General features: G+C 40.3%; 1 protein-coding gene across 2 annotated transcripts in view; it reads left to right on the forward strand.

Annotated features, from left to right (window-relative positions):
• LOC146205679 (bromodomain-containing protein 7-like) overlaps nt 1–18,459 on the forward strand; it is a 134,667-nt gene extending 116,208 nt beyond the window's left edge. For both annotated transcript variants that reach the window (XM_084590342.1, XM_084590343.1), the window contains exons 13-15: nt 1,076–1,258; nt 4,374–4,414; nt 6,806–18,459. In XM_084590342.1, coding sequence (XP_084446468.1) covers nt 1,076–1,258; nt 4,374–4,414; nt 6,806–7,009 — 428 coding nt within the window. In that variant the 3' untranslated portion in view covers nt 7,010–18,459. The remainder of the gene's footprint in view (nt 1–1,075; nt 1,259–4,373; nt 4,415–6,805) is intronic.
• Nucleotides 18,460–18,734: the final 275 nt, after the last annotated feature.

Raw genomic sequence — 18,734 nt, forward strand, 5'->3', positions numbered from 1 at the left:
GTCCCTGCTTGTTCATGTGACGCACGCGTGCTAGGTTCTGCTAGTGGGTTTTTGTTTTTTTTTCCACTGTCCTTGCCGTGACGCCGCTCGCCTTCCCGGGCCGCCGCGGGAGAATCGGGAAAGCAGATTGTTGCGGGTTGCACAGCACAGGGCCGGCAGCTCTCACCACATGAAAAGTGGTCCGCGGCACTAAGGCGTTCACTATAGCTGTTCGGCTAGGCTCGCGGACGTCCATTGTAGCTGAGACAGAATGCCATAGCCCTGATGTATATTTTGACTGTCACACTGGACTTGTTCGTCTTAAGTGGGGCCTTTATAAGTGGGCTCAAATGTACAGTGGTGAGCAAAAGTGGTATACAACACTCAGCCGGTGGCCGGTCTCGAGAAAACTGCATCCTAACTTTATCTAGCAACAGCTATCTAAGATCGAGACAATAGTGGCGGTGCCCATTTTATCAACATGCGTGTGGCGATGTCGCTGTCCCTTACGCTGTCGCTAGATGACATTTAGATGCAGTTTTCTCAAGCTCTGTCACTGGCTGAGTGTTGTATACCACTTTTGCTCACGACTGTACTTTGAAAGTTATACCTATAGTATAATGTGGAAAGTTTTGAATCCCAAAGTACTCTGAGCAGATATTATGAAACAGAACATGATAATTTTATTATTTTTGCCATAGTGCTATTCCAATGGCTACAGTTCGTCCCAATATACACTCACGGGCTACACGACCACCTGTTTGTAACCTCTGCAACTACTTTTGATAAGAGGCTGATACGACCGAAGCATGTCTTGTAAGCCCTTACTCAGAAACTGTGAACAGTACTAATAATCGCCTTTGTCGTCCTGGAAGCTATGCATTTGTTCATGTCAGTATTATTGCTGCCGCATGCATTAGTTTCTGTCCTTCCTTATTGTTAGGTGGGCCAGTGTTAAGTTGTACAGCAGGCTCTGTAACATTTGTATAGCAGAGCTCTACTTTTCTGCTTGAAATGCTATGTTTGTTCGATGGTAACTTGTGGTTTCTGAATTTTGTTAGCATCTGTGCCTCTCTTGACGTATTAAACTTTTCAGTTTCAGAATCATCCTCTCTGGATAGTGCCGACAGTGATATTAATGCTGTGCTACAGCAAAAGCTGCAGGAGTCAAAAGAAATGATTGATACCCTGTCCCGTTTGCAACAAGAACGGCTTAGTGCCACGCCACCAGCACACCTGAGCCATATACAGGGTGCCAGTGAACTGGAACTTGAGCTGGGTATGTTCCTGTTTGGAGTTGTGATTCTTTTTGTTCTGCTACAGGAGCATGTGCTATGTTTCTTGAAATGCATATGGTGGTAGCCAGCTGCATAGTGCATGTCTGCATTATGTACAACTACATTTGTTGCTTTATGGATATGCTATTTAGCATACTATAAAAGCTTTTTATGCACATGCGATGTCCAGTAAAATTGATATCTGTTAGTTCAGTACTAAGACTGTGAAGCAGTGACTGCTTCCGACCTAAAAACCACCAAAATGCCTTTTTTGTTATGAGATACTTTCCTAGTGGAGTTCACTTCAGGCGCAGAATGCAATGGGCCATGTATTAATAGATGCATAAAGCTAGCACCAAAAAGACGTCCATCACTCTCTTAGTGACAAGCCATCACTGTTGCTTTCACTTTATCTACGGTTGCTTTGAAAATTGGATCGACACAGGATATTAGGCATGAGAAGCCTTCATACTTGTCTTTCAGTGGGGCAGTATCTATTTGTGGCATGTAACCCATGGTAACTGACTCATGGAGCTATAAAATTCACATGATATAGGGGTGTTTATTTATTGAAAGAACTTATAATTTAGCAAGGGCGTAATTTTTTTTATTATTACTATTACCGTCACTTTCACTAGTTACAGTGAGTAAGTAGTTAGACCCAATTTAGCTTACTGTCTTTGATAAGAGAAAGTACTGCTGGTAAAGGGGGAGGGGAAGGACTGAATATTTGAAACCGAAATCTCATATTCTGTGAAATATTTTTGTGTGTTAGCGTAAACTACAGTATTCAACCACATCATTTCTTGTTTTTTATTTAATTTGTAAAGGCTGTACAGTCGTGCCGCATTTTTAATATGGGCAGTTTGGTTTCCGAGAAAAATTATCCGTAAAGCGAGCCATCCGTAGTAACAAATTGTGAAAAAAAAAAAAATGGTAAATACGCTATATTTGAAGCTAGCTTTTCTGCATAGAGGCAGTCAGGGAAATAATTATTAGATGATTTCTGGATCTACAAGCCAATTGCCTCGGACAACATTATGACTGCAATCATGTGATGCAACTGGGCATGTCTAAATGGCTCATGATAGCTTAATGGCTTATCACAAGTAAATTAGTCAAGTTCTACGACAGCTATTCACATTCATGATGTTATCGCTGCAGTCAGGTGAAAGCTATTGAATTTAACTTTCCTACTTTGCACTAGCTGCAGAAAGGGTTTTCTTCACTGCCATTTCTGCAATATGGAAAGCGGTAGGGTGCATCAGCTTAGGTTGAAACCACCAAAAAAAACAAAAAACAAAAAAGGGTGTAAATTTATGCCTTTTGATTGCGTTCCTAAGCTGGCTGCACTCAGAGTACAGAAAATCAAACATCTGAGTGGGGCAGTAGAAATTTTGCTCTTTTACTGCCCATAATGCAACAAAATTGCATGGACCTCAACGGGCTCTTTGCATTAAAAAAGTTGTGTCCCCTGAAAAATTGTCCATAATTCGAGTCATCCATATTAATGGAGGTCATATTAACCAGGCACGACGGTATCTATTGCAAAAACGTGTCTGAAAACAGTGCCAAATTTGGCTACCTAGAGCTTAAATTTCTCGGCCATGGCGTCAGCGCCGCCGGCGTGAAGCCCAACCCTGACAAGATTGCTGCTGTTGCGGAATTTCCGATTCCACGTGACAAGAAAGCTGTTCGCCGATTTCTCGGCTTGTGAAATCTGAGAAAACGCCATTAGTAACTTACTACCGCGTTTTATCGATAACTTCGCTGATCTCGCTGAACCGCTAGCTTGGCTCACCCGGGGAGACACCCCTTTTGTTTGGACTCAAGAGCAAGAAGCTGCTTTTGCCGAGCTGCATCGCTGTCTCCAATCGCCGCCTGTTTTAGCTCATTTCGATGAGCAGAGGGAGACAGAAATGCACACTGACGCCAGTAACATTGGCCTTGGGGCGGTTCTCGTGCAACGTCAAGAGGGTGTTGAACGAGTCATCACCTATGCCAGCCGTACTTTATCCCGCGCCGGGACGAACTATTCAACTACTGAAAAGGAATGCCTCGCCATTATTTGGGCTGCTGCGAAATTTTGCCCCTATCTTTATGGTCGCCTATTTAAAGTGGTCACTGACCACCATCCCTTGTGTTGGCTGGCAAACCTGCGTGACCCATGCGGCCGCCTGGCGCGATGGAGCCTTCGCTTACAGGAGTTCGATCTCACTATTGTTTATAAGTCCGGACATAAGCATGAAGATGCTGACATGCTCTCCCGTGCGCCTGTCGAGCTCGCTTCACCAGACACAGATGCCGCTGGCAGTTTCCTCGGAGCTGTTGATGCTTCAGATATGTCTCATCAGCAGCGTGGTGATCCAGAGTTATGAGCACTGATTGATTATTTAGAAGGTCAGCCAGCCACCATACCTAAGTGTCTTTCTCGGAGCCTCTCAACTTTCTGCCTGAGAGGTGGTCTGTCAGACAAGCTAATTTGCCGCTACTTCAGACCATATAAAATCATGCGGCACATCAGCAACGTCAATTACGAGGCGCTCCCGGATGGATCTGAGCACACAGGCCATCGGCTACCTCGTCCAGAGACAGTTCATGTCTTACAATTGAAGCCGTACTTTGCACGGTGACTGACAAACTGCATCTACAAACTTCTTTTTGGAGGGAGGGGTTGCTTTTGTCCGCTTGTGTGCACGTGTGACTGTGTGCGTTACGCTTAAGGAGGGAGGAATGCCAGGGGGTGCTCGGAGTGAAAACGACGTTGAAGTGAATCGACTCCGGACTCGCAGGATGTACCTAAAACTTGGACCGTGTAATTCCACCTGTACCGGCTCTGTTAACCTAGCCCCAGTCGCCAACACCATGACAATATGCTATCAAAATGAAATGTGCAGTTTGTTGCTCAGGTATATAATGAAGTGTACTGAATTGAAATGTTTGTGTGCTCTTGAATTAGACATTAGTATTTTTATTTCAATGCCTAGGATTTTGACCATCACCACATTAGTGGTTGTTCTTAAAGCATTAGAAAAGGTAGTATATTCTTTGATCATAACCATTGGGTTAATTGTTCTCTTGAGTTAATTTTTTTTCTTGTCTGCTTTCTCATTTTAGCGGAAAAGATTGCAAAGACACTTTCTGAGCTGGCCTCTCACGTAAGTTAATTCTCTCTGAAGTGCTTACCTGGTTGACAACTAGGAAAGCTTCGCATATAGCTGCACTGATTGCATCGATTCTTCTTCTTATTATTGGTATGAACGGCAGAATGCATCATGAGCACTTTCTAATTTAATGTTTAGGGCTCCTCATTGTCGTGTAAAACCTGCAGTTTCTTGAGAGGTGCTTGTTTGCTGACAGTTCATAATTGGGAACTCATTACTCTGGCGATGCAAAATTCATGATACCATGTCAGGACAAGCCTAAAAACTTCATTTAACCCTTTCACATGCTACTTTGTTTTCATAAAAAAAGTTTTTGATGCATTTCTTTGTAGTATATTCAAACCTTATGAAATATGATCTGTTAGTTTCACAATGCAAGTGGTCAAGTTTTTTCATGGATGTGAAAAATTCCTGGCAAAGTGTCATAATTCAAGGCAATAGTAGTATCAAAATACCACAGCTTGTCATATAGACACCCAAAGAATTGTGGAAATCATTCCTATTTTAAATGTGCACATTCTAGAAATACTGCCAGCCTGTGCAATGGTCTTGGGCAAGAGTATGCTGTAGAGCATATATTATATGCTTAGAGAAATGGACTAAACAGTTTGTGCATGCATGCACATTTTCTTGACCAGGTAGCACAACTAAGAAAATAACTGCCTGTCCCAATTGTTTTTTTTTTTTTTCCTGTATTTACGTAACTTGCATTGCTCACGCTAATTAAGGACTTCGCTTACAACAGGAAAAGGGTGTACGGCTAAGTCACTCTTCCATTATACTCTGTGCTGAAGCAAGCTGGCTAATGAAAAGTCGTGTGACTAGACTGTTAACAGAATAGCAGACAATTGAAAGGAAATAAAAAAAATATATATTTAATCCACAGTTGCAGTCTGGTACAGCTTGCATACATCCACACTTTCTGATGGCTGGCTCTTACTATAGCTGGCAGCATTTGACGTGGCTTATCCTATCAATTGTTTGCTCAAAAAAAGTTGTAAAATCTGGGAATGTCTTAATTATTGCCCTGCACATTCAAGTACTAACTAGAAAGTTGCATAGATTGCAATAAATGTAGAGGTGATAAGAGGGGGTGCACTCTATGGCCCCGTGGGTTAACTGACAATCAACACTGATCACATTTTGAACGGTGCCTCCTTTCCAGTTCTCTTAGATAGCACTTTCATAGGCCAGCAAATTAGCATGAAAGATTTCTGTTACTTCAGTGCCAGCAGAGGTTTACCTTGAAAAGTCTTCTGTAAAGCTAAACGTACACAAAGACGTCACATAACAGTGTGCCTCGTTGGACACGAGGCACACTGTTATGTGATGTCTTCGTGTCTGGCATTCGCAGTTGCAATACTTTTCACCATGACCTGATGAAGAGAGTTCCACTTTGTATCCTCATTGTCAGCCAGCTGGAATCGAGCCTCACATTGATTTTGATTCTAGGAAGGCGTAAGAAGCTGCATGCTGAGCGTACATGAAGGCTGCACACAATATGGTCACTTACATGTACCTTAAAGCAAGCTTTTTTTATTATTGGTTGTAATGGCTAGGCATTTGGCTGCACTTTGCAAACTGCAGCATGGTGTCTCTAAACTTTTGTGAACTGTTTATTTTTGCAAATAAATTATTCCAAGATACATAGTCAAAAGACCTTAATTCTACGGTTTTTACCATAAGACTGATTTCTCACTGAGACCCGAGTATTGAAGGCAATATTGTCAATTCCTGGATGTATTGTTATTATTTATGTCAAACATTCAGAACAACTCCTCGAAAATTCAGTACACATAGAAGTTTAGGCATTCGGTCGAAATCAAAAAACATTGATAAATGTAAGCTGATTTTTTTTTTTTACCCAAAACTGTGCAAAAGTGTCATATTCTGGCTTCTGCAACGTTCTGTTATTGTCTTCAGCATGTGGAGCCCACATGCACAGTCTTCTCGTTCAACATAGCATTCATTCAACTAGAGCATGAAAACCAAGTATTTAGAACTAAGCTTCCACTTACATTCTTGTCTCTGGGCGTGATCGTTAAACATTGACATTTTTCCTTCTTTTTTCGACCGTAATATACTTCCTTCTTCAAAGGTAACATTTAACGTGCCCATTTGCCTGTTAATTGCTGCTGTATGAGCTGCTCACTTCTGCGCACTGCTTAGCGCAGCATCCTTGTAGCTTTCTTTCTCTCGGATGTTTCACACTGTTTTAAGTCTGGTTGCATTCTAGTATTACAGCATTCTGCTTCGTGCCATTACAAACAGGATTAACAACATGGTCTTAATGGGCAGGACTGCATGCCCAGTTCTTGGCACTTGACTGCACCGGGAGTGTATAGGGATAAGTGGTGTATGAAGTTTTCTTTTCCGCTGATGCAGGCGAAGCCAGGAAGCATAGTGAGTGTGGAGGCAATCCGCAAGGCCATGGGCATCAACTATCCTCCCACAGGACCCTGCCACCACTACCATTCATGCCCCCATGTGGCATCCCCTTACAGTGTCTCGGCCCACGATCTCCCAGACAGCAGCAGCAGCAACGACGTCTCCTTACGTGCTACTGACTCTCCATCTTCCAACACCTGACTTCTGTCCCATTGTAGTGGGAAAGGTGCTTTCCTAAGCCCACATACCAGAGAGGGCTGCAGAGCACATTCAACGCACAGAATATCATCGTTTACTCATTTTGCGATGCTATGGAATGAAACGCCAGCACAGTCTTGCTGTGTGTGATGGAAAGCAGATTAAAGGCAGAGGCACACATAGCTAAACGATGGTGGCTGCCGAAAGTGCTCCCTGAATGTTACCAAAGCACTGAGCACCATGTTACATTGCCATTTTAAGGATTTTTTGGGGGGTGTTTGGCATCACAGCTGAAAGACCTTAATTCAAAATTTTTGAGCATCTGAATCTCTGATATATTTTCACTGAGAAACTGTCTGTAAACGCTTGCTCGTCATTCCATTCACCAAATGCCAAACAGTAACTTGGTTGTTGTAGGTGGTCCTCGGTGGCCACTGATTTATGGCAGAAAGGAAGGTAGACTAACAAAATGGCTTTTTCCTACCCTTGGCAAATTGCATGTTTAATTTGAATTCTATTTAATGGCTTTTTCCAAATTTAGTGTCTTTTTTTTTTTCTGCCATTTAAACAGCAGATTTTGTTTCTAAATGTGAAGCTCCCTAAACACAGTCAATTGTGAATGTCTCTTTCAACACTTCTTGAATTTGCCATGAAAGTGCCACAAGAGGTCATGCGTGTTTTTTTTTTTTTTTTCTCTCTTTTTTTTTTTTTTTTTTTTTTTTTTTTTTTTTTTTTTTTTTTTTTTTCTCTCAGTGAGCTACCATTTGCATTTTTGGTATGTTCATATGACGGTGAACAGGGAATGTACAGAGCTAGTGCCTATGTTTTCTTACACTGCGTTGAGACTTCCTTTCAGTGTAGAGGAGACAACAGCCATTTTCTTTGTCATAATGGCTTACAATTTCTATATTGAGTGCAGGGTAGGTAACTTTGTCCAGAACCTGATCTTTCAGCTGTTTTCTTCTGTCGTCTTTATCTCTTGAAACATACTTTCATGGCACTGTGGGTACTGAAGATATTTCCATCTTTTGCCAAGCTAGTTTGCAAGCCTTCTGACATCATAGCAGCTTCTTAAACATTTGTTTTATTTTACGTTTTAGAGATTAATTTTAGTTGTGTATATATATTATGTTTTTAAGTGCAAGAGTGAGGAGAGAGGCGCAAATTTAAGTGTTTTCTTGGTACAGGCGCACATTATCAGAGACACGTTTTAACATGTAATGCAGCAAAATGCATGTCACTGTTTTTCAGGAAAACATAGGCAGAGAACAGGCACCACTCCAAAATTTTGGAGAGACATATATGTTCTATTGCCCATGATTACAGCATGTCAGCAATCATTTTAATTTTTTTTTTCCTTTTTCTTTTTAGTCGCAGAATAATTAAGTTGTGTATAATGTTTTTAACTGCAAGAGTGTGGAGAGCCGCGAATTAAGTGTTTTCTTGGTACAGGCGCACATTATTAGAGACGTTTTTGCATGTAATGCAGCAAAATGCATGTCACTGTTCTTCAGGAAAACATAGACAGCAGAACAGGCACCACTCCAAAATTTTGGAGAGACATATATGTTCTATTGCCCAATTTTACTGCATGTCAGTAATCATTTTATTGCTTTATTTTCCTTTTTCTTTTTAGTCGCAGAATAAGTTGTGTATAATATGTTTTTAACTGCAAGAGTGTGGAGAGCCACGAATTAAGTGTTTTCTTGGTACAGGCGCACAATATCAGACGTTTTTACATGTAATGCAGCAAAATGCATGTCACTGCTCTTCAGGAAAACATAGGCAGCAGAACAGGCACCACTCCAAAATTTTAGAGAGGCATATATGTTCTATTGCCTATGATTACAGCATGTCAGCAATCATTTTATTGCTCTATTTTCCTTTTTCTTTTTAGTCGCAGAATAAGTTGTGTATAATATGTGTTTAACTGCAAGAGTGTGGAGAGCCGCAAATCAAGTGTTTTCTTGGTACAGGCGCACATTATCAGCGGCACGTTTTTACATGTAATGCAGCAAAATGCTTATCACTGTTCTTCAAGAAAACATAGGCAGCAGAACAAGCACCACTCCAAAGTTTTGGAGAGACATATATGTTCTATTGCCCAATGTTACAGCATGTCAGCAATCATTTTATTGCTTTATTTTCCTTTTTCTTTTTAGTCGCAGAATAAGTTGTGTATAATATGTTTTTAACTGCAAGAGTGTGAAGAGCCGCAAATTAAGTGTTTTCTTGATACAGGCGCACAATATCAGACGTTTTTACATGTAATGCAGCAAAATGCTTATCGCTGTTCATCAGGAAAACATAGGCAGCAGAACAGGCACCACTCCAAATTTTTGGAGAGACATATATGTTCTATTGCCCAATGTTACAGCATGTCAGCAATCATTTTATTGCTTTATTTTTCCTTTTCTTTTTAGTCGTAGAATAAGTTGTGTATAATATGTTATTAACTGCAAGAGTGTAGAGAGCCGCGAATTAAGTCTTTTCTTGGTACAGGCGCACATTATCAGAGACACGTTTTTACATGTAATGCAGCAAAATGCATATCACTGTTCTTCAGGAAAACATAGGCAGCAGAACAGGCACCACTCCAAAATTTTGGAGAGACATATATGTTCTATTGCCCAATGTTTCAGCATGTCAGCAATCATTTTATTGCTTTATTTTCCTTTTTCTTTGTAGTCTCAGAATAAGTTGTGTATAATATGTTTTTAACTGCAAGAGTGTGAAGAGCCGCAAATTAAGTGTTTTCTTGATACAGGCGCACAATATCAGACGTTTTTACATATAATGCAGCAAAATGCTTATCGCTGTTCATCAGGAAAACATAGGCAGCAGAACAGGCACCACTCCAAATTTTTGGAGAGACATATATGTTCTATTGCCCAATGTTACAGCATGTCAGCAATCATTTTATTGCTTTATTTTCCTTTTTATTTTTAGTCGCAGAATAAGTTGTGTATAATATGTTTTTAACTGCAAGAGTGTGGAGAGCCGCAAATTAAGTGTTTTCTTGGTACAGGCGCACATTATCAGAGACCGTTTTACATGTAATGCAGCAAAATGCTTATCACTGTTCTTCAGGAAAACATAGGCAGCAGAACAGGCACCACTCCAAAATTTTGGAGAGACATATATGTTCTATTGCCCAATGTTACAGCATGTCAGCAATCATTTTATTGCTTTATTTTCCTTTTTATTTTTAGTCACAGAATAAGTTGTGTATAATATGTTTTTAACTGCAAGAGTGCGAAGAGCCGCAAATTAAGTATTTTCTTGATACAGGCGCACAATATCAGACGTTTTTAAATGTAATGCAGCAAAATGCTTATCGCTGTTCATCAGGAAAACATAGGCAGCAGAACAGGCACCACTCCAAATTTTTGGAGAGATATATATGTTCTATTGCCCAATGTTACAGCATGTCAGCAATCATTTTATTGTTTTATTTTCCTTTTTCTTTTTAGTCGTAGAATAAGTTGTGTATAATATGTTATTAACTGCAAGAGTGTAGAGAGCCGCGAATTAAGTCTTTTCTTGGTACAGGCGCACATTATCAGAGACACGTTTTTACATGTAATGCAGCAAAATGCATATCACTGTTCTTCAGGAAAACATAGGCAGCAGAACAGGCACCACTCCATAATTTTGGAGAGACATGTATGTTCTATTGCCCAATGTTACAGGATGTCAGCTATTATTTTATTGATTTATTTTCCTTTTTATTTTTAGTCGCAGAATAAGTTGTGTATAATAGGTTATTAACTGCAAGAGTGTAGAGAGCCGCGAATTAAGTGTTTTCTTGGTACAGGCGCACATTAACAGAGACACGTTTTTACATATAATGCAGCAAAATGCATATCACTGTTCTTCAGGAAAACATAGGCAGCAGAACAGGCACCACTCCAAAATTTTGGAGAGACATATATGTTCTATTGCCCAATGTTACAGCATGTCAGCAGTCATTTTATTGCTTATTTTCCTTTTTCTTTTTAGTCGCAGAATAAATTGTGTATAATATGTTTTTAACTGCAAGAGTGTGGAGAGCCACAAATTGTTTTCTTGGTACAGACACACATTATCAGAGACACGTTTTTACATGTAATGCAGCAAAATGCTTATCACTGTTCTTCAGGAAAACATAGGCAGCAGAACGGGCACCACTGAAAAATTTTCCAGAGACATATATGTTCTATTGCCCAGTGTTACAGCATGTCAGTAATCATTTTATTGCTTTATTTTCCTTTTTCTTTTTAGTCGCAGAATAAGTTGTGTATAATATGTTATTAACTGCAAGAGTGTAGAGAGCCGCGAATTAAGTGTTTTCTTGGTACAGGCGCACATTATCAGAGACACGTTTTTACATGTAATGCAGCAAAATGCATATCACTGTTCTTCAGGAAAACATAAGCAGCAGAACATTCACCACTCCAAAATTTTGGAGAGACATATGTTCTATTGCCCAATGTTACAGCATGTCAGCAATCATTTTACTTCTTTATTTTCTTTTTTCTTTTTAGTCTCAGAATAATGTAGTTGTGTATATTATGTTTTTAACTGCAAGGGTGTGGAGAGCCGCGAATTAAGTGTTTTCTTGGCACAGGCACACATTATCAGAAACACGTTTTAAGTTTTTAAGATGTAATGCAGCAAAATGTATGTCACTGTTCTTCAGGACAACAGAACAGGTGCCGCTCCAAAAATTTTGGAGAGGCATACACATTCTATTGCCCATGATTACAGCATGTCAGCAATCATTTTATTTCTTTATTTTCCTTTTTCTTTTTAGTCACAGAATAATCAAGTTGTGTATATTATGCTTTTAACTGCGAGAGTGTGGAGAAGCGCAAATTAAGTGTTTTCTTGATGCAGATGCACATTGTCAGAGGCCCGTTTTGACAGTAGAAGTTTTTACATGTAACACACCAGAATCCATGTCGCTCTTTTTATTCAAGACACCACCCACGCTTTGATTCACTTGCAGTAGGTAGCAGGACAGGCGCTTGTGCATACACGTTCTATTGCCCATGATTACAGCATGTCAGCAGTCATTTTATTTTTATTTTCCTTTTTGGTTGCATAATAGATACTTTTTTTGTGGAATGTTGGTCAGCAGACAGAGGCTTTATTTCCATTGCTTTATTTATGGTTATGCTTTGAATAATCATCTTCTGTCTTCCATCCTTTTGTTCCTGTTAGGGATTCTTTTTGTGTGGGTATTATTTATTTGTTTCACGGAGATGCTGTGTTGTGGTACCCCGATTGTTTATCCCCATTTAATACAGCCACCTGTGTTTTACAATGAATTGTGCTCTGATGTAATCGTTCACTTAAAGTATAGACAAAATGTAAGAATTATATGTGTGCGGCTCATGATAGCCATTGTTACTTATGCACTGTAAACCTTCATATGACCTGTAGGGATTATACAATGCAGATTGTACATACCCCGAGCCATACGGGGATCAGTGGAGCTGTGCGGAGAACAGGCTGATAGAAAACGTAATTAGCTGCCATCATATTGTCTTATTGATGGCCATGCTGGAAATCACAAAGCAAGTGGGATGAAAGCCTCTCAATTGACATCTGCTTGGCCACTGGCGCTGCCACATGCAGAAGATAGGGGGGTGGAAGGATCGAGAAAAAAAGGGGCTAAAAGGTTAAGCACATTGCAACCACCATGCGCATCGAAGTGATAACTTCATGCAAGCCACTGTACCTGAATCCCCCTCCTGTAGCAGAAGCATTCCAAACCATCTGTACTTTTGTGTAGAATGTGCATTGATGCGCCATTTGCTGTTTGCTAAAGGTGCAAAAGTTCTGTTCGCATTTCTCTCTGAGCATTTTGTACCCAATTGAACTTGGTACTGTAAAGGTTTGCCACAGCAATAATGATCATTTGAACACAGAGAAATAGCCTACTGTGGAGGTGTTTGTGGTGCAACCAATCATTAGCTTCTTATATTCATATATTAATCTAGCCATATGGAAAGGGAAGTGTGTGGTTCCATGAAAATAATTTCCATGAGCCACTAGACAAATGAACTGCATGCACACATTGTAGTGGGTCTGTCGGAGCATTTCGGGTTGTAGGTGAGATGTTGTGCACGAGGGAATTCCACACTCGTTACAAAAATGAACTTGAGCACAAAGATATTCCCACACATATAACTGTGGGGAATTTCACGTATAGTAAAAGCTCCTCAGATCGAATTTCTAGGTGCCGAAAAAAATGTTTGAATTTCTAGAGTTCAAATTGTGAGTTGAACTGGTAAAAGCTGATGAGTCATGGTAAATAGGTTGTGTCATCGTGGTAAATTTATTCATGAAAAACTGGATAAAAGCAATGCTTTTGAGGTGTGAACAGCGCAGCCATGACTTTTTCGCATTTCTATTATTGCTTAAGTTTTGGTAGGATCGAAGCAGAACCACTCCAAAATATAGTCTTTTCAGTATCCTGGGCAGTGTGATGGTCCAGTGTGATGCTGTAGCAGGGCAGTTCCCTTTCAAAAGGCTGCATTGTGCGTGAGGAAGGTTCACTGCACAAAGAGTGAACGATATGTGACAAGTGCGCAGTTTTGCCATAATGGAGAACCACACAAACGGAAGCAAGGGAAATGCACAGTGGGGCTAATTGGAACCTGCTAAAATGGCAAGTTGCTAGGCTGTACCCGATATTCGCCATCACTGTAGGCTGGTCCATAGCTTCATTTTGTTGTTAGGCTATTATATTCATGGTGAACTATAATGGCCCTTCTGGCGAGCACCAGAATGCCTTCTGTCAGCGCAATTTTAGTAGACATGCTTATGGGATGAAAATAGTGCTATATTTATTGCACAAGAGGAAAAATTGTTCATTTTGACAACCAAAATTGCAGATGTGTCGATCACATGACTGTGTGCCATAACTGATTTCCAGTTGTTCAACAGTTTCATGTCTGTTCGCTAAAAGTCATATAATCGGGGTTCTAGTGTACTTGGTTTGTCAGACATCCTGTAGCAGCGACAGAGATAAGTGGCTCTGACAGTGACTCCCCCAGAGGTTTGTTAAAAATATTGCAATCATGGCTGACAGACTCTAACTGTTCCAGGAATTCTGATTGTTCATTGTTCAGCTGATTCTTGATCGCTGTTTTTCTGGCATGTGGCACAGAATCATATGCATTTCTGTTGGATAAGTGGAAACTTTATCTTTAGAAACAAATATGCTAATCATCATATACCCCTGTCAGGTGGGAAAGGCAACGTGCACTTTGAGGAAGCATCATTCGGCATTAGTGTTATTTGACACAGGCTATGCAGAACCTTTAGTTGTTTTTGTTGCAGAAGGTGTTGGCCTGAAAGTGCAGGAGGCAACAAACTTCGCTCAAGCATAGATCATTTAGTTCAAAGATCTGTGAGAAGGCTCAAATTTATGAGCGCATGTCTGTCTTGTTTGTCATCATCACTGACATCAATTTAAAATGAAGCACATTATTTGCCTGGTATCACGCCACCAATACTAGGTGGAGTGCACACAGTGAAAGTGACGCAGAAGTTTCCCATCTGATTCAGGTATTATGTTTGTCGGGTGTGAAGTGCTGTCATCATTAGACACATGTGCGATTTATTTCAGTTGCTTTCACATCAGTGTTATGCTGCCGGAAGTGATTTTGTCATGTATGTTGGCCAGAAAATAAGTTTGCGTCACTTGTTTACCCAGATTGAGTGACATTGTTCAAGACACACTCTGGTAAGTTGTTCAATGACAAGCAGGATAGGTGAGGTAGTCTTACAGCTCTCAGGATGAGAAAACTCTACCTGCAGGTTCTAGAGTGGGGCCTTGACCATGGTAATGTGCTCGGCTTTACGGCGTAGCTACAGCCAAATTTTGCTGCTAATTTACACACGCACAAATAACATAGTTAGTGATGCTTTGCTTGACATGCTGAGAAAGACATAATGGTGTAACAATTGTGACGTGCAAAAACAAAGCAAGAGTGCTAATGTTGCAGTCGAGGCTAATCGAGTGTAACATATGTTGAAATGAAATGTATATGAATATGTGTGTCTTTGTGTATATATATATATATATATATATGTGCTTGTGTGTGTAATATATATATTAATATATACACACACATACACATATATCTATTAGAAAAGATTGAGGGGGAGAGATAATTACACATGATTTTACATAGTATTGTTTTGTAAGTATTCACGCTTGTCACCTGTCATCCATATATTTGCATGTATGAAGAAGTGTGTGCACGAAATTTCACCTCAAAGGGGGATTTAAACCTTTGCAAGTTTTGAGTACTTTTTTGTTTTATCTGTTCTATTTTTGTCTGTGAGGTCTTACAGGGAAGAAAGAAAGTTGCTAGAACATTTTGTAACAGACACCTGCTAAACGCAAGGAAACAAATTGTGAGCTGATGCTCTTGCAGCTGTCTTCCATGCAACTGTCAGAGGGGGAAAAAACTTAATTCAAGCTCATGCATTCTAATTTCATCACTTCAGTGCAGTTATGTACAGTTGCGAGCATGTGTGCCAATTTGAATACCACTTGTTCATATAGCTGTGGCAATTGATGCATCGTGCATTGAGGAAGCTTTGGACAAATGTCTTCTTACAATATACAGCTTTCTTTTTTGCTGCTATGTACACAGTATGAATGATGTGGAGCTGGTCGCTTGAATTTCACCTACTTGGACCAGAGTGAAAAGCCTAGAAGAATTACAAACTAGGCATCATGCAGTAAGCAGACGGAAGTGTGTGTTTTGTTGGTGCAATTCTATACTGTGTATTTGATGTGCAATTCTTTGTGGCTTTTCAAAATATGAACCAAACTAGCCCAACAGCAGCCGTTATGAAAGTTTAATGGATAAAGTGCTTTACTGCAGTTCATATTTTCAGCAAGGTGAAACCAAATTTCTGAGCATAGCTGGGCCTTTGGTTCTGTTATCCTTTGCTGCCACTTCTTTCCAGAGAATGAAAGACTTCCATGCCAGGAAGAATTTGGGCTAGGAGAAACTTATTACTTTCATATTGACACCAGTTGCTCATATTTTTCTTAGTAACAACACAAAGCAATGCAACCTCCCCCCTGCAACCTCCTCTCTTTTCAATTTACAATCAAATCAGAGTGCAACTGCACATCCTTTTCTGCTCCATCTGTTTACTTATTGTGAAAGGTTGGAAGTAAAAACCATTGAAGTTATACTTATCACTAGTTTTTTTTGTTTTTTTTTTTTTCTTTTTTTTTCCTGAAGTATGAACGAAGATAATCCTCATTTGCTATGCTTGGAAGTAGAAGCATGCAACACTGTAGCTGGGATTAAAGTTGGGTTAGTTTCGAAATCAAAATGTGGAAACCATGAGGATGCAGTTTAGTAAATTGCGTGCCTTCGCCTTAGCACTGATGTCTTCACTGCTGAGTAAAATTGGTTAAAACTAGAGTTAATGGCACGTAACATAGCTCTAGGAGTTGAAGCAGGCTAGAGCTAGCGCTCATTTTCAAATAAAATGGCCACTCCTGTTCCTGTGACAAACAAGCGCAAACAAAAGTGTATGGCCATGCAGAAAGGTGTGTGTGAAAAAAAATTGTGAGCAGCAGCAGCATGTTATGGGAAAGTAGGTTTATCATTGGGTGTTGCTTGTATCAAACCTTTATGTTTTCGCTCATCAAAGTAAAACATGCTTCAGTGTTTTGAAGTGCTTGTTCCATCAAGCTTCTACTCTGTAAACAGCTAATTGTAGCCAAGGCTTCTCTGCTATGCCTTAGTATTTGAAGAAACAGGCTTTTTGAATTGAAGAATGGAAGCAGGCTTCCATTCTTTGCGCAGTAGGCCATCAGGAATTGGGGAGGGCAGAGCATTTTTCATGGGTGCCAGCAACACAGTGATGTGCAAGCAGCATGTGGTTATGTATGCAAGGAAGCAAGGAGAGTAGCTCAGAGCCAATTGGTATACGGAACTACAACTTGGGCAAGAGCCTAGACGAGTAATATTTACTAGAATAAAAGATTGCACAAGCGTTCGCTTGTACTGCCGTGGCACAAAGAATTCCTAATTCAAGAACTGAAAAATAAAGCTGCAGAGCATCGTGCTGATCAGTGCTGTGAAATGAGAACTTTGTCAGTCTGTAATGTTGGTTGTTGAGAGTTTACTTGGAGTTTCCTTAGCATGCCCATCCCATGTATTAACCCTTTTATGGAAGTTTTCATTGCTTTGATTGATTTTACAGTTCTACCTCACTATAACTTGAATGCAATTTGGGGGTAGTTTAGAGATCTCTTAATAGAGCAAAGTTATGAGGTTAAGTTTTCCTGCAAAATATACTCTCACATTTTTAGCTATCTGCCACGGTTGATTACCAACTCCCCAGGAACAATGGTTATGCTCAAATGGCACATTTTCAGCAGTGCCCGATTTTTTCGCCCATGCAGACTACATGGTATTTGGGCAGCAGGTAGGTTTGGAGGTTACAGCTGTTGCGACAAAGCAGTGGTATCACCTGTGTGCTTTTATTTAGGCAATATCTGTCTCTAAACAAAGTATGAAAAGAAGGCCCAAGCTTGCTGCTGCCTTCCAGAATTATGAGATATGACCATGTGCATATTGTTCTGCAGTTACTGTAGACAGTGATTATGGATAATGGTAACAGGAATTCCGTGGGGTCTCTGAGCAAGGCATGTGATCGGTATGCGTTGCCCATCCATCATGCAAGAATGAGATTTGTGGTTTGCTTTTAGCCAGCTGGTGGCAGCAAGAAGCTTGAGTCAGTGCAAGCAGGCGCTCTTGGCAAATGCTTCTCTTGAGGCCCTAAAATCAAGCTTGTGCCATTTTGCCCCCACGCTCTTGAGACACACAATCGCCTATGTGGTGCATTAATCAAAATGGGTGGTTGTAAATTGCCTAGAGTTATTCCACTACCTCTGCACAGACACTGATTAATCACTGGTTGGGCTTCACTCGCTGCCATTGATTATGCTTGATCATCGATTGCAAGATTTATCCAATTGTTCCACGTATACTTTGAAAGGTACAATTTATTCCTTTTTCTTTCGCATTCCTCGGAATCTCTTAGGAGCTGCACTTGATGCCAATTCGATTGAAATACCGAACTGATAGTGCTTCGGGCAGAGCATTCACTCTGAATGTTAACCCATGCTGCTACATGAATGGTCGGACAGCTGTATAAAAACAGTGCTCGGTGGCGCTTGTAGGGTGGCTGCTGGAAAATGCTGCAGGTCAGCAGCATATAACAATCTAGAAAATCGTGACTTGTCCAAAGCTTCCTCATGTGTCGCATGCATGGCGTGTGTATCTGTTGTCTTGGTGCTTGTTTACAATGTGCAGAGTGTAGATCAACGTATTTCATAGGCCTGTGTAGAAAGAAATTTTCTACAGAAAGTTTTGTGAAAATGTGTTTTGTAAATAAACTCCAGTCCTTGTCCACAGTTATGTTTTCAGATCTTCATTACGACACAAGGCCATATAACATAATGATTCGTGCTGCATCGCGAAGTTGTTACTATCATACTAGAGCTTAAGCACACAGCAGCCCTCACGCTTTTTTTTTTTTTTTCCCCTTATACGGTAAGGAAAAAAATTTCGAGGGTTCAACGCTGCTGAACCAAATATTGAGCAAAAGCATTAGCTGGGTGACCGAGCGTTCTTCTCTTTTTCTTCTTCCTCAGCCCACATATAGACTGTTTTATCATGGGCGCTGCCATGGA

This window comes from Amblyomma maculatum, chromosome 1, assembly GCF_055883805.1.
Source record: "Amblyomma maculatum isolate TAMU_Amacu chromosome 1, ASM5588380v1, whole genome shotgun sequence".
Classification (NCBI taxonomy): domain Eukaryota; kingdom Metazoa; phylum Arthropoda; class Arachnida; order Ixodida; family Ixodidae; genus Amblyomma; species Amblyomma maculatum.